General features: G+C 42.6%; 1 protein-coding gene across 1 annotated transcript in view; it reads right to left on the reverse strand.

Moving 5' to 3' along the window:
- sgpp1a (sphingosine-1-phosphate phosphatase 1a) overlaps positions 1-21,502 on the reverse strand; it is a 39,903-nt gene extending 18,401 nt beyond the window's left edge. The window contains exons 1-2 of the mRNA XM_060917678.1: positions 20,468-21,502; positions 458-547 (exon numbers count right to left, since the gene is read on the reverse strand). Coding sequence (XP_060773661.1) covers positions 458-547; positions 20,468-21,145 — 768 coding nt within the window. The 5' untranslated portion in view covers positions 21,146-21,502. The remainder of the gene's footprint in view (positions 1-457; positions 548-20,467) is intronic.
- Positions 21,503-24,222: the final 2,720 nt, after the last annotated feature.

Below are 24,222 nucleotides of genomic sequence, written 5' to 3' on the forward strand. Positions count from 1 at the left end.
CAGCCATGATGACTCACTGATCTACGGCTTTAGCTTGTGAGCTTCTGCATCCATCCCGAGGGGCCTGGACTGCGGAGGTGTACGAGATAACAGTTATGAGTCAGCTTCTGACTGCAGCTGCTTCATGGTTAACTGTATAAGCACATTACATAGCCACCTTTTCAAAAAGGATGCTATTCTTCATTTTCTTTTCTCTTGGATGGGTCGTTGCTGAAATGGATCATGAGCTCGAAATACGCTCTATTACGGAACGGAACGGATAAGAGAATGAGAGCGAGAGGAACACAATGGCACAAATTGCACTATTATGACTGACTGATCATGATATTGCTCTTGAATCCAGGAAAGACAACAGTTTCTAAATGCTCAAGTCAGGATGTAAAAAATATGAGCTTCCAAATTAAATGTAGGTTTCTGTCATGTATAAAAGTGAATCTCTAGTGAAGGTCTGACTCACCAAGACAGAATGCATTCCCATGTAGATTCTGCTTATGCATACCAGGAAACTCCAGCATGTGGCCACACTCAGTCCAAACAGGAAAGGATACTGGGACACCGAGAGAGGGAAGAAAGCGTATTATACATTTTAAGCAACTATTTCCACTGTTCAGACTGACTGTTTACACTAATTTCAACTGCCACATTTACTACATAATTCACTAATGATGGCTTTGATGGACTGCGGCAGTCGTAATTTGTGCCAGATGCCAATTCACATCCAAACACAACATGAGCGAGGAACAGCAGATTTGTGATTATACTGCCGCCCCCCCATTGCTTTCTTAAGTATCAGTACTGTACAAATTTTATGTTCTGCAACTACAGACACTGAAATGTTGCTTTTGTTATGAAGTGCTCTTAACATGAACAATGGAAATGAAAAATAGAAAAAGTAGGCACAGATTATAAAATAAAAGATAATTACCCTGAGTAAAAACAGTTTTAAAAATGGTATGTAGCAAAATCAGCAATAAAACCATCCTGGATATGGACACAAACGTCTTATCATTCCATCTGGAAGTTTCTGTTCCAGCTGAGACTGAACCGAAGATTTAAAGCAGCCATGGGCGTTTTCCCAAGAATGCTGAGTGTGGCCTGTCCAGCATGGTGAAACTAGGGGTAAGCGATATGACAACAATACAGTATATCACAATGCTTTTTCTAAGATACATGAATTGACCATTCTTTCTAGGTGGGAGGGATGGCACACTCTCTCTCCCACCAATCACGGCAACACTAGCCTACGAGATCATGTACAGTAGAGGGTAGATAGCACGGTCTTCCAAGTGCGTTTCACTGCCATGCAACACAACATGAGCAGCTGTTTCAAAAAGACGTGGGTAGGAGTTGGCTAAGGTTAATTTAGGGAGAAGGGGTGGGGGGGGAATGTAATAAATACAACCCCACTGCCAAAAATGTTGGAACGCTGTGTAAACTCTAAATAAAACAATGTGATAATTTGCAAAGTCATGGAAACCCTATATTTCATTGAAAATAGTACAAAGACTACATCATTTTGAAACTGAAAAATGTAATTGTTTTTTGAAAAAAGATATGCTCATTTTGAATTTGATGTCAGCAACACGTTTCAGAAAAATTGGGAAAGGGGCAACAAAAGACTGAAAAAGTTGTGCAATGCTTAAAAAAAACCCCTAATTTGGTTAATTGGCAAACAGGTCAGTAACATGATTGGGTATAAAACAAGCATCCCAGAGAGGCTGTCTCTCAGAAGTAAAGATACGGAGGGGTTCACTGCTCTGTGAAAGACAAAGCAGACATGTGTCTGTAGTGGAAATCACTGTATGGGTTCAGGAACACTTCAGAAAACCACTGTCTGTGAAAACAGCTCATTAATGCATCCACAAATGCAAGTTAAAACCAGATCTAAACAATATCCAGAAACACCACCACCTTCTTGGGGCCTGAGCTCTTTTACAATGGACTGAGGCCAAGTGGAAAATTGTCCCGGGGTCTGATGAATCAAAAGTAGAAATTCTTTTTCGAAATCATGGACACCACATCCTCCAAGCTAAAGAAAAGAGGGACCATCCGGCTTGTTGTCAGTGCACAGTTCAAAAGCCAGCATCAGTGATGGTAATTCGGAATCCCTTCCAAATTCAGAGTCCTGCGACCTCAACGCCCGCAAGGGGGCGATTCCTGGAACCATTAGTAGAAGGATGAACACAGGCTGAAAGCCAGGCGGTCCAAACGCTCTGGCAATTCCTGTGGCCAACGCAGACATGTTCCCCCATCCTTCCAGGAACCATCATTGGAGGTGCAGCACCCCATCGGACCTGGTCATCCTGCTCCCTTGCTTGCCATCTGGATCCCCAGCGGGGAGCGAAGCAGTGCGGACAAGGACTGCACACCCTTATTACCACCATCAACAAAAAAAATCCTTTGTGCAGGCTATGTCCTCCCTATATCTGTGCGTGTGATAGTATGAGGGTGCATTAATGCACATAGCATGGGTAGCTTGTACATCTGGGAAGGCATATCATTCAGCATTAACGATATACATGTTCCAGAGCAATATGCTGCCATCCAGACAAAATCTTTTTCAGGGAAGGCCTGTCTTCTTTCAGCAAGGACAATGCCAAATTGCTTTCTGCACATATTAAAACTGCATGGCGGTATCGTAAAAGAGTCCGGGTGGTAAACTGGCCTGCCTGCAGTCCAGACCTGGCTCCCGCTGAAAACACTTGGTGCGTTACGAAATGCAAAATACGACAAAGGAGACCCTGAACTGTTGTGCAACTGAAATTGTGAATCAGGTAAGAACAGGACAACATTTATTTTTCAAAACTACAGCAACTGGTCTCCTCAGTTCCCAAACATTTACAGTGTTGTTAAAAATACAGAGGATGCAACACAGTGGTAAACATGCCCCTTTACCGACTTTTTTGAAACGTTTTGCTGATATCAAATTCAAAATGAGTATATATTTTTCAAAAAACAGTAAAATTTCTCAGTTTCAACATCTGATATGTTGTCTTTGTACTATTTTCAATGAAATATAGGGTTTCCAAGATTTACAAATCATCACATTCTGTTTTTATTTACAGTTTACACACAGTGTCCCAAATTTTTTGGAATTGGGGTTGGAATACATTTTACAAGCTTAAAGCCTGACTAAATATTTTTAAGATAAAATCACCTGCTTCAGTATTTGCGAATGCTATTTTTAAGAAAACGTTAGAAAAGTATATCAAATCCTGTGTAAAGTGTATTCTGACATATGATATTACAGTAATATTGTCACGCTTCCCAATCCTGTATAGATTTCACATGAACTATACGGTGTCAGGCAAAATTATGGACACACCTTCTAATTCGATGTTTTTTCTTTATTTTTACTCATGAAAAGACACTTCATGTTTTAAAGTAATGATGGAGGTCATTTCTCTTCACTTAATTGAGCGGTTCTTGATGCAATATGGACGACTACAGTTGTGGAATAGGGTTATTTTACTACATGTTTATTATTTACTATTTGATCTCAAACGCATTAAGAAGGCAAGAAATTGCACTAATTAACTTTTGACGAGGCACAGCAGTTAACTGAAAAGCATTCCAGATGACTACCTCATGAAGCTGGTTAAGATAACGCCAATAGTGTGCAAAGCGTCATCAAGGCTACTTTGAAGAATCTAAAATATAAAACATATTGGTGTATTTTGTAAAAACAAACTTTGTTTGCCACATCATTCCATAGTTTTGATATCTTCAGTATGTAGAAAATAGTCAAATACAGAAAAACCTATGAGTAGGTGTGTCCAAACTTTTGACTGGAACTGTATAACTATAGACCCCTTTCACTGACGTCACCCGAAACCGGAAGTAAACAGACCCTGCGCCATTTTGGAAGACCAACAAACTCGTGATTAGGGGGAAATAAGTGAACCCATGAGAATAAAGTGGAGTGGCAAACGACTTAAACAAATCTGAGCTGTTTCAGGCCCACTTTACACGGGGACGGTATAAAACAAAAACGCAAAAGTCCGTTTTTGTTCTCACTTTTTTCCGCGTCTATACGACTGTTTTCAAGGAGGAAATCTGCGTCTATACGGTGATGCATAAATGTCTCCGCTATGTCTGCACGCATGCGCAACGTCTTCTGTCTTGTCTGATCTGCACTGCTGTTCTGTCAAGTTATCCTACCAAGCCTACTACGCATGCGCGAAATCCAGGAGGGTAGGAAAATTCAACAGTAGTTTTGTCCCACTGATCAGCTGGGCTGATAGAAAATCGGTGAGAATTTCACGCATTTGCCGATTTTTATGTTTTGTGCGTATTGGTCGAGTCTTTGGCCGAGTCAAATAATTTGTAATGACTTGTTTTGAATAATAAAACAGTCTGTATGAGAACTTGCTAGGATAACTTTACAGAACACCGGTCCGGCTGAGGTACTGTAGTGCTCGAGGGAGGAGCAGGAGCAAACCGAAACTCTTTTAATCTGCCTTTATTAAGTAACACTCACTCTTGTTTCGGTGAAGAAGAGAAAAGGCAGTGTCCATCTCAGCAAAATAAATCCGTTCGGCTGCTAGTTTTGTTTTCAGTCTCGGGTTTATTTTTATTTATTTATTTTTTTGTTTATTTAGTAAACCAATGTATATACATGATATAATAAATACAATATGGAAAATATACACTAGTTGTACATGGATAACGCAAGAAAGTTTAAAACTTATTTCCATTGCGGTCCATATGAATGATGACATGATGGCGGGTAAATACTAATTATACATTAATCACATATAATTATCACATATACATATTAAATTAATTAATACTGAGTATGTATGAAAATTTATTTTAAAAAAAAAATGGTTTCACGAGCGGCTTGAATAGGCGGCGCGCGCGTGCGTGTGTGTGTAACTTGGCGACACCAAACTGAGGAGCTCCAGCCGGGCAGGTGAGCAGGAAAACACATCTACTGCATTAAAACACAGAGCAGCTTGAAGGTCCGTTGGATCGATGTAATCAGACATGCTCTTACTTTTTTACTTACTTTCTTACTTCCCGGGCTGGCATGTGCAGTATATAACATGTATGACGTAAACGCGTACCCGACGTGAGCAGATCCGAGCGGAGTTTCGCGTATTGGGTAGTTTAGATGGATATGCAACGGGGGCCGTTTTTAACTTATCCACTCTGGAAGGCGTTTTCAATTTTATCCGTTTTTCAGCCTCGGAAACGCCGTCCTCGTGTAAACGAAAGGCACTTCTGATAAAATATTTAGTCGTTTTTACTAGGGATGTCCCGATCCGATCACGTGATCGGAAATCGGGCCCGATCACGTGGTTTCAGACTCGATCGGAATCGGGCATTACCTCCCGATCAGGGATCGGATATATATCTATATAATATATTCTCATTTTTAACACATCAATAGCTATGCGTTGGCACAGAGTGAGACCAGACCTCTTGTCTCAACACAGCAACATCAACACGTGCGGCATGACATCACTTTGTAGCGGAGACGCTATTGGTTATTGGCTGCCCGTTGCCGGCAAAGTTGAACACGGAAGCAGTTCGAAGCGGAAAGCAAAGCATGTCTGCGGTGTGGCAGTATTTCAAAGTTGATGACAACATTGCTATAGCAAACTGTGAAATATGTAAAGCTGGAATTTCAAGGGGTGGACAGGAAAGGGCCGCATTTAATACAACAAACCTGATACGGCACCTGAAAAACAAACACCCGACTCAATACAGCGAGTTTTTAGTGCTGTTGCAAACGTGTTGGATGACAAAAACAGGCTCAAACCTGAAAGGGTAGAAATGCTTGTTTTCATCAAGAAAAACGTTCATTTCCTTAATTGAAATTACTGTATACCACTGTGAGATGCGTTCTTAAAAGCAAATTACTGGCACTGTGGCAGGTTTTTTTTTTTTATTTGTTTACATTCCTGCCAGGCAGGAGCGCAGATAGGATTTTTGAACTGGGGGGGACTGAGCTGTCAGCAAATGATTCCATTTTGTGTGTGTAGATTATATATATATATACACATACATATATATATACACGGAGTGCAGAATTATTAGGCAAGTTGTATTTTTGAGGATTAGTTTTATTATTGAACAACAACTATGTTCTCAATCAACCAAAAAGACTCATAAATATCAAAGCTGAATATGTATGGAAGTTAGAGTGGGGTGTTTTTAGTTTTGGCCATTTTAGGAGAATATGTATGTGTTCAGGTAACTTTCACTGTGCAGAATTATTAGGCAACTTAATAAAAACCAAATATGTAGCCATTTCACTTATTTATTTTCACCAGGTACACTGATATGACAACTCCAGATTTGCAAATAAACATATCTGACATTCAAACACAAAACAAAAACAAATCAGTGACCAATATAGCCACCCTTCTTCATGAGGACACTCAAAAGCCTTCCATCCATAGATTCTGTCAATTTCTTTATCTGTTCACGACCAACATTGTGTGCAGCAGCAACCACGGCCTCCCAGACGCTGTTCAGAGAGGTGTACTGTTTTCCCTCTTTGTAGACCTCACGTTTATAATGGACCACAGGTTCTCTATGGGGTTTAGGTCAGGTGAACAAGGGGGCCATGTCATTATTTTTTTCACCTTTCAGACCTTTACTGGCTAGCCACGCAGTGGAGTATTTGGACGCATGAGATGGAGCGTTACCCTGCATGAAAATCATGTTCTTCTTGAAAGATGCTGACTTTTTCCTATACCACTGCTTGAAGAAGGTTTCTTCCAGGAACTGGCAGTAGGTCTGGGAGTTGAGTTTGAGTCCATCCTCAACTCGAAAAGGTCCAACAAGCTCGTCTTTGATGATACCAGCCCATAGCAGTACTCCACCTCCACCTTGCTGGCGTCTGAGTCAGAGTGGAGCTCTGTGCCCATTACTGATCCAGCCACAGGCCCATCCATCTGGCCCATCAAGAGTCACTCTCATCTCATCAGACCACAGCACCTTAGAAAAATCAGTCTTAAGATATTTCTTGGCCCAGTCTTGACGTTTTATCTTGTGTGCCTTACTCAGTGGTGGTCGTTTTTCAGCCTTCCTTACCTTGGCCATGTCCCTCAGTATTGCACACCTTGTACTCTTTGACACTCCAGGAATGTTGCAACTCTGGAATATGGCAGAACTGGATGCTAATGGCTGCTTGTTAGCTTCACGCTTGATTTTCCGCAGATCATGTGCAGTTATTTTGCGCCTTTTTTTTCCCCACACGCTTCTTTCGACCCTGTTGACTATTTGCAATGAAACGCTTGATTGTTCGGTGATCACGTTTCAACATCTTCGCAATTTCAAGAGTGCTGCATCCGTCTGCAAGACATCTCACAATTTTATACTTTTCAAAGTCTGTCAGATCTCTCTTCTGACCCATTTTGCCAGAGGAAAAGAGGTTGCCTAATAATTATGCACACCTGATATAGGGTGTTGATGTCATTAGACCACACCCCCTCTCATTACACAGATGCACAGCACCTGATATACTTAATTGGTAGTAGGCTTTCAAGCCTAAACAGCTTGGAGTGGGACAACATGCATTAAAAGGATGTTGTGGTCAAAATACTCACTTGCCTAATAATTCTGCACTCAGTGTATATATACACACACACACTACTGTTCAAAAGTTTGGGGTCACTTTGAAATGTCCTTATTTTTGAAAGAAAAGCACTGTTCTTTTCAATGAAGATCACTTTAAACTAATCAGAAATCCACTCTATACATTGCTAATGTGGTAAATGACTATTCTAGCTGCTGGTTTTTGGTGCAATATCTCCATAGGTGTATAGAGGCCCATTTCCAGCAACTCTCACTCCAGTGTTCTAATGGTACAATGTGTTTGCTCATTGCCTCAGAAGGCTAATGGATGATTAGAAAACCCTTGTACAATCATGTTAGCACAGCTGAAAACAGTTTAGCTCTTTAGAGAAGCTATAAAACTGACCTTCCTTTGAGCAGATTGAGTTTCTGGAGCATCACATTTGTGGGGTCGATTAAATGCTCAAAATGGCCAGAAAAATGTCTTGACTATATTTTCTATTCATTTTACAACTTATGGTGGTAAATAAAAGTGTGACTTTTCATGGAAAACACAAAATTGTCTGGGTGACCCCAAACTTTTGAACGGTAGTGTGTATACATGTTATTTCACCTCCCTCACTGCCATCACCAGGAACTACCTGCAGGCCAGGACAATGATAACATTTTAGCATAGCCTATGGAAATCCAAAGTTTACACATTATCATCACGCACAGAAATTGCAAAACTGCAAAATTAGTTTTAAAACCGCTAAGTTCCAACTGTTAACCATAGCGAGAGGCTGGGCTACGTGTGTGTGTGTAAAGTGTAAACCAGTGCATCCTGACTTTCTAACTATGCCTGTGTGTTGCGTGAGCGGCAGTCGGTCAACAACTCTTCGCAAAGTCTCCTTATGAAACAATATGCTCGCTGAAATTATGGCAGGGAACGCCAGATTAAACATTAAAACTGCCTTCTGAGCACTGTATCTACAGGCTACCACCGAAAGAAGGAGGCTACCAGAAAGGCTTCTCTACTCCGTACGATTTTACTTTCACTACGACATTACTTTGAACAGACTATCAAAAAATTGCAAGGTGATATGATAAAGTAAGGCACAGTTTACTTACAGTCGTTTAAAAAAAAAAAAAAACGATGCAATCGTTTTCTGCCTTTTGGCACCCTTCATCATGCCATGTTGGGGTCCTGAACTAGGAGGAGCTGTCCCCGATATGCCTGTCAAACTTGTGGGTAACCATAGCAACCAAGCTCGAGCTCGCAACCTGTGCAGTCTGCGCAGTTGCAACTATGTACCGGTATGTACTGCTGTGCACCTCAATAAACCGAATGGTAATTAGTCTTTTGATTTTTCCGTGAGGTTTGCCTTATGCAAAGAAAGACAGCATAGACGTTTTTTCCTCCCTATAAGTGGGGGGGACCGAACGAGGTGAATTTAAATCTGGGTGGGACGAATCCCCCCCGTCCCCCCCTATATCTGCGCGTGTGCTGCCAGGTATTTTAAGGTTATGTTTTTAATTTATGTTATTTATTGTTCAAACTACCTCACGTAAGTGCTCTGTTTGCTAACGGAGTTGTTGGATGTTAAAATAAGGTGTTAAATAAAAAAAATGAGTAACATCCTGGATCCGTTTCTTTCCTCGTCTTTATTATTTTTTATGGATTATAAGAAGTATCGGATCGGGACTCGGTATCGGCAGATACTCAAAATCAAATGATCGGTATCGGATCGGAGGGCAAAAAAACCTGATCGGGACATCCCTAGTTTTTACCCGACAGCGTCCTCGTGTAAACGGGCCCTTATTTATGATTTATTGGCCCAACAGTAGACTTGAAAGAAACCTGTGTGAGACTTGGCAAAAAACTGTGGATATAATGGATAAGTCTGTGCATGATCTGCGGACACTTTGAGGTAAGCAAACGCAAGAAATTCAGATTTAAAACATGCTAAAGTGGCCCCAGGTTGATAACTGTATGAGGAGCAAGCCTCCCAGACTTCTACAATTTAATAATAATAATAATAATAATAATAATTTAGGATGGTTTGGGGCTTGCTCGCTGCTGCCAGGTTGGTTGTTGAGTAGCCTGACTGTTTTTTTTTTCCTTGCGTGTGGTATCATTGTTGACGCGAGGTTGTTTTTTGAACATGCCAATGCGGACACGATTTCCCCTGATGAGTTATGACTTCAGACGCGATGCGTGTGTGGAGTCCGCGTGATATGTGCGTAAGATAGGCTTCTCATGTGTTTGGAGATCCGCGCTCTGAGACAAGCGCAAGCGCACACACCCCCAAGGGAAAAAAGGGGCCCCCCGAAAATATCGGCATAGTTCGAACACTGAGTGTAGGCACTGGGTGTAAACAACAAATAGTTTACAATGTCTGGGTAGCAAACAGATGGCAGAATTGGTGTCGGGTCCTCCTTATGTTTCCATTCTCCCTTGCCCCGAGTCTTATCATATGGGTCAAACCCATCAATCACAGCCTGTTTCTCCACATACCGTGCCCTTTCTGCAACTGGTAATGTACTCACATAACCAGAATTATCATCCATCGTGTCACTTTACTCTCGCTCGTACTTTATTTTATATTGTGAGTGCATGTACTTGGTCTTCCAATATGGCGCCTAACAAAATCTCGCAGCGCGGTGACGTCATGTGAAAGGGGTCTATAGAGATCTTGCAGTCACGTGACCGGAAAGTACACAGCCGCCATCTTGTCGGTAAAAAACACCGCTGAATACTGCTGCACTCGTGTACAAAATGGATAAATTTCAACCGACGGACTACACGGCTCATTTTTCTAATGAACAGATAATTAGATACATGTCTAAAATAAACGACCTACGGATTAGTGACCCTTATGGCTTACCGGACGTAGTTTTCACGACCGTATCAGTGGATATGGAACTGCCAGTGGAATACCCAGACGTGTATAATTACCTCATAAACTTTCCCTCGCTGTTCAGTGGTGAAGCACTGCGTGCTTATAAATCTCTGCACAGTTATCTTTACAGAAATTCATGTGACCCCTAAAAGTGTAAAATAATTTTATATCTAGAGACTACATTGATTGTCACACCACTAAAAGACCCAATCCACCCCCCACCCCCGCCCCAAGCCTTTTCTCAGGTTCCCACTTCCCGGAATTTTTTATTAGAGCAAGTCATAAACTTATGTTGCGAATAACCACATGGATATACTGAAATAAATACATGGCGAACCTGAGATGAAATGGTCACTGCACAGGCGCCAGTGATCGTTCTTTCCAGTCGGTTCCCATGCCTTGTTCTTGTTGTTTGCATCGGCCCGGCTGATAGCAGCAATCCACTTTGCACGCCTGTCAGGGTCCCGTGGCAGCCTATGAAACTTTCTTCCCGATTTCTGACCTCTCCTGTTGTGGCATTTATATGCCATACAACTCTCCGGCACTGTGGCACGGTAATATTTGTAGATTTGGGCGAAACAAAAACCAAAGTCAGTGTTGGAAAGACGGCGGAAATATGGCGTTTGACCGACAAAATGGCGACTGCTTACAATTTGGAGCGGATGTGACGTCACGTGCAAGATCTCTATAGCTATATTTCCACCATAAAATCTGTGTAAAACTAATCAAAGATTAAAATAAACTAGTACAGTGTATTTTTTATTACCTTAGTTACCCACCTATATCAAACGTTGTATAGCAAAGTTGATAAACTTGATAATCACTAATGAGTGTTTATTGACTCGTTTTTTGCTCTTGTGCAAAGCTACATTTCCTAAATTATTGCTGAAGTAGAAACAAGGGTCATTCAATCTAACCACAAAGATGTCAAAACACCACTGATGACGATGTGCACTTCAGAAAGAAAATCTACCACAGACTGGGCCTCCATGTTGGAGACAGGCGTATGCTGCTATTGGCAATGTCCTGTGGTATAAATGTGCTCAGAAGTGCCACTCCTTGCTTTGAACTCTACAGAGACATGGCTTTGCATTCGGTTACGATCAAAGCAAATGTGTGCCAAAGTGCTGCGAAGGATTTGCACAGACGTTTGAGAAAAACAAAACGTGTTCTATCTGCTGATTTAAGTCAACACAGCTGACAAGAGACACAAAGAGAAGACAGTCTAGCAATGCCCCAGCTCCATTGTTCTTTGGGTTGTGATATTGCTATTCTTATCTTCTTTGCAAATTTGTGAAAGACAGAAGTCACCTCAATGTCAGGGACTTCATTCCTCTTTGTGGATTAAAAAAAAAAAAAAAAAAAACAGCAGGAATGTAAAATAAGGTCAGAACAGAATATGGGAGCTTGTTTGAACCTCTCAAATATTCTCCTTTAATGGGGGTGTTGTGGCTCAGGTGGATAAGGCGCCATACCATAAATCCGGGGACACGGGTTCAATTCCGGCCCAAGGTCATTTCCCAATCCCTCCCCGTCTCTCTCTCCTGCTCATTTCCTGTCTATACACTGTCCTATCCAATAAAGGTGAAAAAAAGCCCCCCCAAAAAATTATTCTCTTTTAATGCAGACTTTTACAAAATCTGAATTATGTCTGAGGCCAGAGCACAAAGCAGTGATACATGAGGGATACTGAATGAAACAAAGACATTCAGAAACGCTTTCGCTGTGTGGTCGACGTTTCTCGATATTACATCATCTGTAAAACACAAAACCTGACAGGAGGAAGTTTAATTGCAGAGGAAAAATGATAATGGAGTACACCATATAAAAGAAACCTTTCTCCCTTCCAACCTTTAAACCAACGATCCAACCATTAGTACCAGCTGCCATCAATTTTCACCTATTACAAATAATATCTAACTGGAACCTTTGGTATTTGACCAATCATCAGAAACAATATCAAGCATGTCCTTGCAACAATTCCGTTCGCCTTTACTCAATGAACTTTAGAGCTCACACCACCGCGTGTATGACCTGAGTAAACCTTACTGCCTGTACATTACCCAAGAGCTCAGAGGCCATCTGCTGTTATCACGTAGCACCTCAACGCTCATACTGTCTGAATGACAAATACTGAGCACTTGGTTCAGTAGTATGCTACCCAGTAGGCCTAACGTGTAATATAATCCGATTAATTGGTCAAATAATTCACTGATTAATCAATGCACAATGTTGAATTACTTTGTACTGAAATGAAATTGCTTTCAATGCATGTTTCATACTCTGCACTGCTGATTTCTTTGCATCACACAAAGCCAACATAAATGTAAACAAGCCTAGCACCTACTGTAGAAGTCAGAGATATAAGAAAGGATCTCCAATTTGGTACTTTTCCTTCAGGCTAAAAGACAACGCAGAGCCTGAGATACAATTTCAAATGGCAGCATGAAAACATGCTAGCCAGGTATGTAGAAATCCAGCACTGAAAGTGATAAACAGCGATCTGTGTTGGTTTTCTCTTGCAATGGTAAAGCAATAAGCATCAACAGCTCATAAATGCATTTTCAGGACAGTGAAAATCCTGAAAGTTCCTAGCAATGAAGCCTGGTAAGCTTCTGGAATCTGAGAGGTGCAAAATACATTAGCACGCACCAACACATAAAAGGCAGGACTGAATCGCACCTAACACTCAGATACCCCTTTTCCACCAAATCAGTTCCAGGGCTGGTTCGGGGCCAGTGCTGGTACACAACTCGTTCAACTTGCGAGCCAGCTGAGAACCAGTTTGCTTTTCCATAGCTCACGGTGCTAAGGGAAGCCACGTCATTATGTCGCTGTATACGTCAGTTACGTCGCTACGTTTGCATAAACCTTGGCGCGAATATCGAAGCAAAAACAACACGGAAGAAGCAGCAACAACAACAACAACAACAACAATAATGGATGACTTCGCGTTTGTACAGCTGCTGCTTCTCGTCGCTTAAAAATAGCAATCTTTCGCGGTCTTATCAACTCCGCCCCGCTGACGTAAGCGGTTCTTTCCTCTGGCCCAGCAGAGAGTTGGTGCTAGCCTGGAACCAGTTTTTCTGGCCCCAGAGCCAGTTCTTTGTCAGTGGAAACAGAAAACCCGGTTCCAAACTAAGCACTGGCCCCGAACCAGCCCTGGAACTGCTTTGGTGGAAAAGGGGCAAGAGACTACTACAAAAACTACCTTACTCACCACAGTTTTGTATATGCCCAAGCTAAGCGCAACTTTTTCCTCCAAGGTCTCCCTGGCTATCCCTACTGGACTGCTGGAAAATCAGATATCTTACATGTATAGTGTCTTGCAAAAGTATTCATCCCCCTTCGTGTTTGTCCTGTTTTGTTGCATTACAAGACGGAATTAAAATGGATTTTTGGAGGGTTAGCACCATTTGATTTACACAACATGCCTACCACTTTAAAAGTGAAAATTGTTTTATTTTGACACAAACAATAATTAAGATGAAAAAAACAGAAATATGGAGTATGCATAGGTATTCACTCCCCCCAAAGTCAATACTTTGTAGAGCCAGCTTTTGCTGCACTTACAGCTGCAGGTCTCTTGGGGTGTGTGTATATATGTTTAGCACATCAAGCCACTGGGCTTTTTGCCCATTCCTCAAAGCAAAACTGCTCCGACTCCAAGTTAGATGGATTACATTGGTGTACAGCAATCTTCAAGTTATACCACAGATTCTCAATTGGATTGAGGTCTGGGCTTTGACTTGGCCATTTCAAGACATTTTAAATGTTCCCCTTTAAACCACTCCAGTGTAGCTTTAGCAGTATGTTTCGAACAATGTGCGGTGTTTTGTAATGTCTTAGCTCTTTATGTTATTTTATATTTTTAATTTCTCGTTTTCTTTTGTATGTACAAATAGTTACATACATTTTTCATACATGTTCGAAATAAATTAATTCATTCATTCATTCAAGGTCATTGTCCTGCTGGAACAGAAACCTTCATCCCAGTCTCAAACCTCTGGCTGACTCAAACAGGTTTTCCTCCAGAATTGCCCTGTATTTAGTGTCATCCAGCTTTCCTGTCTCTGCAGATGAAAAATATCCCCACAGCATGATGCTGCCACCACCATACTTCACTGTAGGAATGGTGTTCTCAGGGTGTTGGGTTTTCGTCATATATGGCATTTCCCATGATGGCCAAAAAGTTCAATTTTAGTCTCATTTGACCAGAGAATCTTCTTCCATGTGTTTGGGGAGTCGGCCACATGCTGTTGGGCAAACTCCAAACGTCTTTTCTTAAGCAATGGCTTTTTTTCTAGCCACTCTTCTATAAAGCCTCGCTCTGTGGAGTGTACAGCTTAAAGTGATCCTATGGACAGATGCTCCTATTTCCACTGTGGATCTTTGCAGCTCCTTCAGCGTTATCATTGGTGTCTTTGTTGCATCTCTGATTAATGCCCTCCTTGCCTGGTCTGTGAGTTTTGGTGAGTGACCTTCTCATCAGGTTTATAGTGGTGACATATTCTTTCCATTTTGAAATAATGGATTTAATGGTGCTCCCGGAGATATTCAAAGTTTGGGATGTTTTTTATAACCCAACCCTGATCTATACTTCTCCACAACTTTGTCTTGGACACGTCTGGAGGCTCCTTGGTTCTCATGTTGCTTGCTTAGTAGGTGTTGCAGAGTCAGGGTCCTTCCAGAACAGGCTGATTTATACAGATACCATGTGACACTTTGATTGCACACAGGTGGATCTTAATCAACTAATTATGTGATTGATGAAGCGAATTGGTTGGACCAGCTCTTATTTTGGGGTTTCATATGAAAGGGGGTGAATACCTATGCACACTCCAGATTTCTGTTTTTTCATCTTAATTATTGTTTGTGTCACAATAAAATTATAATTTTCACCTTTAAAAGTTGTAGGCATGTGTAAATCAAATGGTGCTAACCCTCCAAAAATCCATTTTAATTCCAGCTTTTAATGTGACAAAACAGGACAAACACCAAGGGGGATGAATACTTTTGCAAGACACCGTACAGCTCAAGAACAACGAATAAATCAAATGCTTTGATAATAAAAAGAAAAATAAATAAATCCATCATCGGTGGCAGTCCCAGGGCTGGAAAAATCCAGTGCAAACAGTTTATTCGGTCTGATCTACTTTTAACCACAAAGAATGATTTGACTCGTTTGCAGTACTTAATATTTAACTCATCTCATCTCATTATCTCTAGCCGCTTTATCCTTCTACAGGGTCGCAGGCAAGCTGGAGCCTATCCCAGCTGACTACGGGCGAAAGGCGGGGTACACCCTGGACAAGTCGCCAGGTCATCACAGGGCTGACACATAGACACAGACAACCATTCACACTCACACCTACGGTCAATTTAGAGTCACCAGTTAACCTAACCTGCATGTCTTTGGACTGTGGGGGAAACCGGAGCACCCGGAGGAAACCCACGCGGACACGGGGAGAACATGCAAACTCCGCACAGAAAGGCCCTCGCCGGCCCCGGGGCTCGAACCCAGGACCTTCTTGCTGTGAGGCGACAGCGCTAACCACTACACCACCGTGCCGCCCTAATATTTAACTCCCACATGCTAAACTACTAACTCAGGACACGAACTCCAAGTAATTCAATAAACTATCACTTTTTACTTACGAGGTTACAATAAGATGCAAAAAGTATTAATGGTTTTTAAATCATTTCATTTTTACCCGTATGTCATTTAATGTTGCAACCTTACAATGTGAACTTGCACTATGGTCAAAAGCATGTGGACAGCCGATCATCACACCCGTATGTGGGTCTGCGCCATAAAGTTGGAAGCACAGAATTTTATAGAACACCTTTATATGCTGTGGGATTAGTTTCCCTTCACTGGAACGAAGAAGCCCAAACCTGTTCTAGCATGACAATGCACCAGTGCACAAAGCAAGCTCCATGAAGACACAGTGTGCCAAGGTTGGAGTGGAAGAACTTGAGTGTCCAGCACAGATCCCGGACCTCAACTAGGGATGGCGAAAACTAAAAAAAAATCTTGACCGACCACCGAGCCTCATTAGCCGGTTAAAGTCGGTTAATCTATGAGTTTAAACAGGGATGCAAACGGCGCGCCTTTTTCACGGCTCGTGCAGATCCGATTTTTTTTTAGGGGGGGCGTTGGAGGAGTGTCTGAATAATTTCATCAGAGTAAATTCTGTATTAAAATTACTACATAAGCAAATGCCGTTACAGTCCATGAAAAAGCCGTGAAAAAGTCGGCATCTGCGCCTTTAGTTTGTGTGGAGAGATATGATCTGCAATAACATGCATTGTTGGCTACAGACCGAAACATACCTTCAGAATGCACTGGCCAAGGCAGGACTAAACTCGATGTGCCTTCTAATAATAATTTAAAAAAAAAAACAGAATAGTAATTTGTAAGCTAAAAAGCCTGTGTCTACACTTTTCTTTCACAGAGTGGCAGCGGGAGGGCGGGACATGACTGAATGGGTGTTTCTGATTTGTCAGCTGTCGTCCTTACACTGCATGGGATGCCCCAAGCGTTTACAAACACAGAATTCCAGGTTCTCCGCTCCAAAATCGGCAGCTTCAAAACGATTGATTTTTTTCTTCACCGACAACAACAACAAAAAATTAACCGGTTGACGTTGATTCGGTCAACCACCGGTCAAACGGTCATCGGTTAACATCCCTAACCTCAACCCCACTGAACACTTTTGGGATGAACTGAAATGCTGACTGCACCCCAGACCACCTCACCCAATATCAATATGCCCGACTTCACTAATGCTCTTGTGACTGAATGATCACAAATCCCCACAGCAACCCACCAAAATCTAATAAAAAGCCTTCCCAGAAGAGTGGAGGTTATTATAACAGCAAAGAGGACTAGATCTATAATGGGATGTTCAATAACATAGGTGTGATGGTCAGGTGCCCACAAACTTTAGGGCATACAGTGTATCTGCCTGGCAGTCTTTGTTATGTTTCAAACAGAGCAATGTACCAAAATGTTCTTTTCAATACTGAACAATGCAAAGGTTTTTTTTTTTTGGCAAACCTACCTGTAATGCCAGGATCAGACCACAAATTCAGGCCAAATTTTACATCATGATGTCATGGATGACAAATTTCCAGCACTGGGCCTAAATCAGGAACAACAAAAAGGCCTTGTAGTGTGACAATCAAAGAACAGCAATGTAGCCTCGGGGATGCCCCATGACACCCTGATGAAAAGTCAACCCAGTCTAGTCAGAATTTTTTGCACTCGATCACCAGTTTGAGAAATATTACAGCATGCTCCTCGATAGCCATGACTGACAATTTCTTGACCCTCCTCCCCAGTGATGCGCAAAGACATGAATGATGACTGATGTGATCAAACTTGTAATGTTGTCAGTCTCCTGACTAAGACATGACAAGCATTTATGGTACTAATCTGTGGTGGGTTTCCCAAAAGCCTCTTAAAGGAGAACTGAAGGCTAATTTTTTTATGATCAAAATTCTATTTCTCATTTTATTAAATATAGGAATACATTTTTAATAGCTATTTTGTCACTGCTATAGCAAGTTATGAGTGTTTGAAATATGCTATGTAATATATCAGTCCATATGTCAAAGCAATGGCTGTAAACGAGATTTACTGAGATCTGTGCGAGACATCGTAAGACCGAAGTAAAACATGCAGCGGAAATCAAAGTGACCAACCCTGTGTCTGAAATCACTCACTTGTTCACTACTCCCTATATAGGGAATTACTATATAGTGAGCTCATTGGTAAAATGAAACTTTCGGACACTAGTCCATCGCGCTGGTATTTAATGTCATTACTGTCGCACAATTAAAACGTGCCAGATCAGTCGACTGGTGGGTTTTCAAAATAATAAGCACATGCATGTATTTTTGTGATAAAGCCATATTATACCGAGCGTATTTCCCACATTAATCAATACAAAGTACCTGCATCTTTCAGTTCTTTTTAAATCAAGGCTGAATTCTTTCTTCTCTTATTAAATCAAATTTGAGACTTTTAATTTGATTTCTTTCAGCACGACCACAATGCATGATGGGATATACTGCTTGGGTTAGTGATCATCGTTGTACAATACTTTGAATGCACTATATAGGGTGTAAATAATCCTCACTAAGGTTTCGGACAGCACTAAAAAATGGTGTCCTCACTATATAGTGCCCTATATAGTGAGTAGGGAGCGATTTCGGACACAGAGAAAGTGACCAACATCTGCCAATGTTGTCAAAAGATGCGCGCGACCTCTTTCGAATGCAGATGTAATCAAGCCAGAAGTTTTGTTTGTTTTGATAGCAATCAGGAAAGTTTGAAAAAAAGTAGGCAGTAATCATCATTTAAATTCATTTTTGTGCAATATTTCGTTTGGAAAACAGTTTTCAAAATGGCGGAACTGACACCTGGCTGACATTTCACGTTTCGAAGTCTCACGCAAGTCTCGTGAAGATCGCGCAGATAAGCGACGCCTGCCGTGGACCGTCCATCCGTTATCTGTAGCCGCTTATCCTGTTCTACAGGGTCGCAGGCAAGCTGGAGCCTATCCGAGCTGACTATGGGCGAAAGGCGGGGTACACCCTGGACAAGTCGCCAGGTCATCACAGGGCTGACACATAGAGACAAACAACCATTCACATTCACACCTACGGTCAAATTAGAGCCACCAATTATCCTAACCTGTATGTCTTTGGACTGTGGGGGAAACCCGGAGGAAACCCACATGGACATGGGGAGAACATGCAAACTCCACAGAGAAAGGCCCTCGCCGGCCACGGGGCTCAAACCCAGGACCTTCTTGCTGTGAGGCAATAGTGCTAACCACTACACCACCGTGCCACCTGCCATGGACCAAATGAACTAAATTCAACATGGCGAAAAACCAAATAGGCTGATGAGTATAATATTTAATTGCAATTAGCTGCCAATACGAGTCACAATATAAGGTTACCAAAACCGAAAACGTAATTGAACAACACATTAATTAAGAAATAAAGCAAGTTAAAAAATGACTTCAGTTCTCCTTTAAAGGAACAGTCCACCGTACTTCCATAATGAAATATGCTCTTATCTGAATTGAGACGAGCTGCTCCGTACCTCTCCGAGCTTTGCGCGACCTCCCAGTCAGTCAGACGCGCTGTCACTCCTGTTAGCAATGTAGCTAGGCTCAGCATAGCCAATGGTATTTTTTGGGGCTGTAGTTAGACGCGACCAAACTCTTCTGCGTTTTTCCTGTTTACATAGGTTTATATGACCAGCAATATGAAACAAGTTCAGTTACACAAATTGAAACGTAGCGATTTTCTATGCTACGGAAAGTCCGCACTATAATGACAGGCGTACTAACACCTTCTGCGCGCTTTGACAGCGCATTGATACGGAGCTCAGATATCAATGCGCTGCCGAAGCGCGCAGAAGGTGTTAGTACGCCTGTCATTATAGTGCGGACTTTCCATAGCATAGAAAATCGCTACGTTTCAATTTGTGTAACTGAACTTGTTTCATATTGCTGGTCATATAAACCTATGTAAACAGGAAAAACGTGGAAGAGTTTGGTCGCGTCTAACTACAGCCCCAAAAAATACCATTGGCCATGCTGAGCCTAGCTACATTGCTAACAGGAGTGACAGCGCGTCTGACTGCGTCTGACTGACTGGGAGGTCGCGCAAAGCTCGGAGAGGTACGGAGCAGCTCGTCTCAATTCAGATAAGAGCATATTTCATTATGGAAGTACGGTGGACTGCTCCTTTAACGCTAAGAGCATCTGTTCATTGTGCCGCTCGCTCTACCATTTAACACTCGACACTGACATGGTGACCTTCGTGAAAGACAAACTTATTGTGTCGTCTGATCCTGGCATAACCTGTCATGCAACAATGATTCAATATAAATAAATTAGACAGAGCTAGTGAACTACACCTCAGTATGAGATTTCAGAACGATCCACATCTACATTTTTGACATTATTCTGAATGCCAGCCCTCGTCCCTGACTGGTACAGGATACCAAGGAACTCAGACTGGAGCATTACCTCCCAGCGGTTGTAAGTGAGCAGGAAAAGACAGAAAGGGACAGAGGTTCCGGTCATGGCATGCACTGATGGCATGCTGTACTCGAAGTTGTAAAAGACCTCCACTTTGACCACGGGTGGAGAAGCAGGTCGTGTCCAGCGCACCAGGTCTTTGGTGGTCTGTCCGAAGAACAGCACCCAGACCCACACAACGATCACCTGCCGGCTCACACATGCATCTACATTCCACATCAAGAAGGGGAAGAACACGATGAAGAACATCTCGTTGCCCAGTTCGGTGCCCATGGTGAACAGGTAGAAGAGGAACTTGTTCTCGATAATGAACTCCTGGCCAACATCATCGGTCAGAGAGTTCTTCCGGAGAGGCTTCACTCTTCCTCTTGAATCTAATTTCTCAGCACCATGGCTACTCACAGGAACCTCCTGGTTCTCGCTGTTAACCGGGTCGTGTTGTTTTAGAGTCGCAGTCTTCCTGGGCTCAGTGTCTCCTTCTGGATCACAGTCACACTGTCTCATACACGCACCGTTAGGAGACACATCCTGCTCGGTCTCCTTCTCGGCGGATCTGCGGGAAAACGTCCCTCTGACCCCGCAGAGCTGCTGAAACCTGGCGACATGGCAAGGGTCCTGCAAGTATCTACAAAGGCGGACAAATAGCGTGAACATAACAGTCGCCATTATAAAAGCAGACACAGCCCTGCTCAGTCCGCGAGCGGCTCCCAGCCCAAGCCTCGCGCGCTGAGAGTGATGAGGTGAGGTGAGGGTGGCGCTTCTCTGAAATACACAAACATACAGCTAGCTAGCTAACTAACTAACTAGCTTACTAACTAGCTAGCTAGCTAACTAACTAACTAACTAACTAACGGCAAGTTACTCTTCGCTTCTTCATGACGCTGCTGTCTGTGTATCTAACGGGGAGAAAAATGCCTGTCTAACGGCTAATCTTCTTTTAAACACCACAAAACTGCTAAAGCTAGCTCGCTTACAAACCAACCCAAGCAGCTCGTAGGCTCCGGCTAGCGCCTCGCGCTCTCGACCACGGGCACGCGCGCTAGCCATGATGTCATAGCGGGTTCCCAAAGACCCTATATGGCCAAAAGTATGTGGACAGGTTATTTCCATAAGGGTTGTTTTACAATCAGGGTACAAAGTTTGTGTCACAGGGGTCCAAAATTCAAATAGATTCAAACTGGTTCTTGTACCAGTTTTTAAGTGAAGTCAAGTCAACTTTATTGTCAAATATGCTATACATGCTCGACATACAGCACAGATGAAATATCAGTCCTCTCTGACCCACGGTGCAAACAGGCAATGCAATAAATAAAAATAGAATAATTGAAAAAAACAACAACAATATAACCAGTATAAACACTCTAGATAGGAACTAGACAGACTAAACACTCAGACAAACAATATAAACAGTATAAACACGAGATAAAACAAGACACAGACTAAACACTCAGACAAACAATATAAACAGTATAAATAAACAGTATAAACACGAGATAAAACAAGACACAGACTAAACACTCAGACAATATAAACAGTATAAACACTCTAGATATGAACTAGACATAGACTCATCTCATCTCATTATCTCTAGCCGCTTTATCCTTCTACAGGGTCGCAGGCAAGCTGGAGCCTATCCCAGCTGACTACGGGCGAAAGGCGGGGTACACCCTGGACAGTCGCCAGGTCATCACAGGGCTGACACATAGACACAGACAACCATTCACACCTACGGTCAATTTAGAGTCACCAGTTAACCTAACCTGCATGTCTTTGGACTGTGGGGGAAACTGGAGCACCCGGAGGAAACCCACGCGGACACGGGGAGAACATGCAAACTCCACACAGAAAGGCCCTCGCCGGCCCCGGGGCTCGAACCCAGGACCTTCTTGCTGTGAGGCGACAGCGCTAACCACTACACCACCGTGCCGCCTAGACATAGACTAAACACTCATATATACATACATATATACACACACACATAAATTGGTTCAAATAACCAAACAGTCAAGGGCACTTGAGGTATAGCAGGTAAACATGAAATAAGCAGTATAAACAAACTAGCAGCTGTTAAGATGAGGTAGTGCGGACAAGTTAAAGAACAGATAGGCATGTGTAATAGTTTGTTTTATAACAAGATTAAGTGTAGGTTAGAGCATTTTTTAACATAGTTACTGGGAGACCAAGTGGCCAGATTTGGTCTCCTAGTCAATGCCAAACCAGCTTCACTGGGAGACCAAATTTTAAACCAAGTTATGTTAGACTGATGCTGAAAGGTAAAACTGAAATGGGATTATGGGAGATGCTTGAATTGCTGGTCCAAATTCATAACTGTTTTCTTTGGATTGGAACGTTTAAGAAATATTGAAGTTGGGTTGTCAAGACTGTTCCAATTTCCAAATTATAGACTAAATATACAGTTATTTGATACTAGGGCTGAACGATCTATCGTTTTTGACCGAAAATCGCGATCTCAGACAACACGATTTTGGGATCGTCAAAGCCGCGGTTTTTCTCAGTGCTCCTAAACTGACCCATGTTTTGTTTCGTCAATAATTTTACACATGTATGCTCTGCGTATTGCCCCAGCATGGTGTAAAAACACTCTGTGTCAGCTACTACTCTTAACCCCTTTTCCACCAAAGCAGTTCCAGGGCTGGTTCGGGGCCAGTGCTTAGTTTGGAACTGGGTTTTCTGTTTCCACTGACAAAGAACTGGCTCTGGGGCCAGAAAAAACGGTTCCAGGCTAGCACCAACTCTCTGCTGGGCCAGAGGAAAGCACCGCTTACGTCAGCGGGGGGGGGGGGGGGGGGGGGGGGGAGTTGTTAAGACCAACAACAATAACAAGACTGCGAAAGATCGCCATTTTTAAGCAACGAGAAGCAGCAGCTGTACAAACGCGAAGTAATTTATTATTATTGTTGTTGTTGCCGCTGCTGCTTCTTCCGTGTTGTTTTTGCTTTGATATTCGCACCAAGGTTTATGCAAACGTAGCACCGTAACTTCCGTATACAGCGCCGTAACTGACGTATACAGCGACGTAATGACGTATGCAGCGACGTAATGACGTGGCTCCGCTTAGCCCCGCAAGCTATGGAAAAGCAAACTGGTTCTCAGCTGGCTCGCAAGTTGAACGAGTTGTGAACCAGCACCAGCACTGGCTCCGAACCAGCCCTGGAACTGATTTGGTGGAAAAGGGGTATCTGTGTCACAGCCTCTCTGTTACCCCTTTTCCACCAAATCAGTTCCAGGGCTGGTTCGGAGCCAGTGCTGGTGCTGGTTCACAACTCGTTCAACTTGCGAGCCAGCTGAGAACCAGCTTGCTTTTCCATCGCTCGCGGTGCTAAGAGAAGACACGTCATTACGTCGCTGTATACATCAGTTACGTCGTTGTATACGTCATTGCGTCGCTGTATACGTCAGTTACGTCGCTACGTTTGCATAAACCTTGGCGCGAATATCGAAGCAAAAACAACTCGGAAGAAGCAGCAGGAACAACAACAACAATAATAATAATAATGGATGACTTCGCGTTTGTACAGCTGCTGCTTTTCGTCACTTAAAAATGGCGATCTTTCACAGTCTTGTTATTGTTGTTGGTCTTAACAACTCCGCCCCCCTGCTGATGTAAGCGGTTCTTTCCTCTGGCCCAGCAGAGAGTTGGTGCTAGCCTGGAACCGTTTTTTCTGGCCCCAGAGCCAGTTCTTTGTGAGTGGAAACAGAAAACCCGGTTCCAAACTAAGCAC

The sequence above is a fragment of the Neoarius graeffei genome, chromosome 3 (assembly GCF_027579695.1).
Source record: "Neoarius graeffei isolate fNeoGra1 chromosome 3, fNeoGra1.pri, whole genome shotgun sequence".
NCBI classification, from domain to species: Eukaryota; Metazoa; Chordata; class Actinopteri; order Siluriformes; family Ariidae; genus Neoarius; species Neoarius graeffei.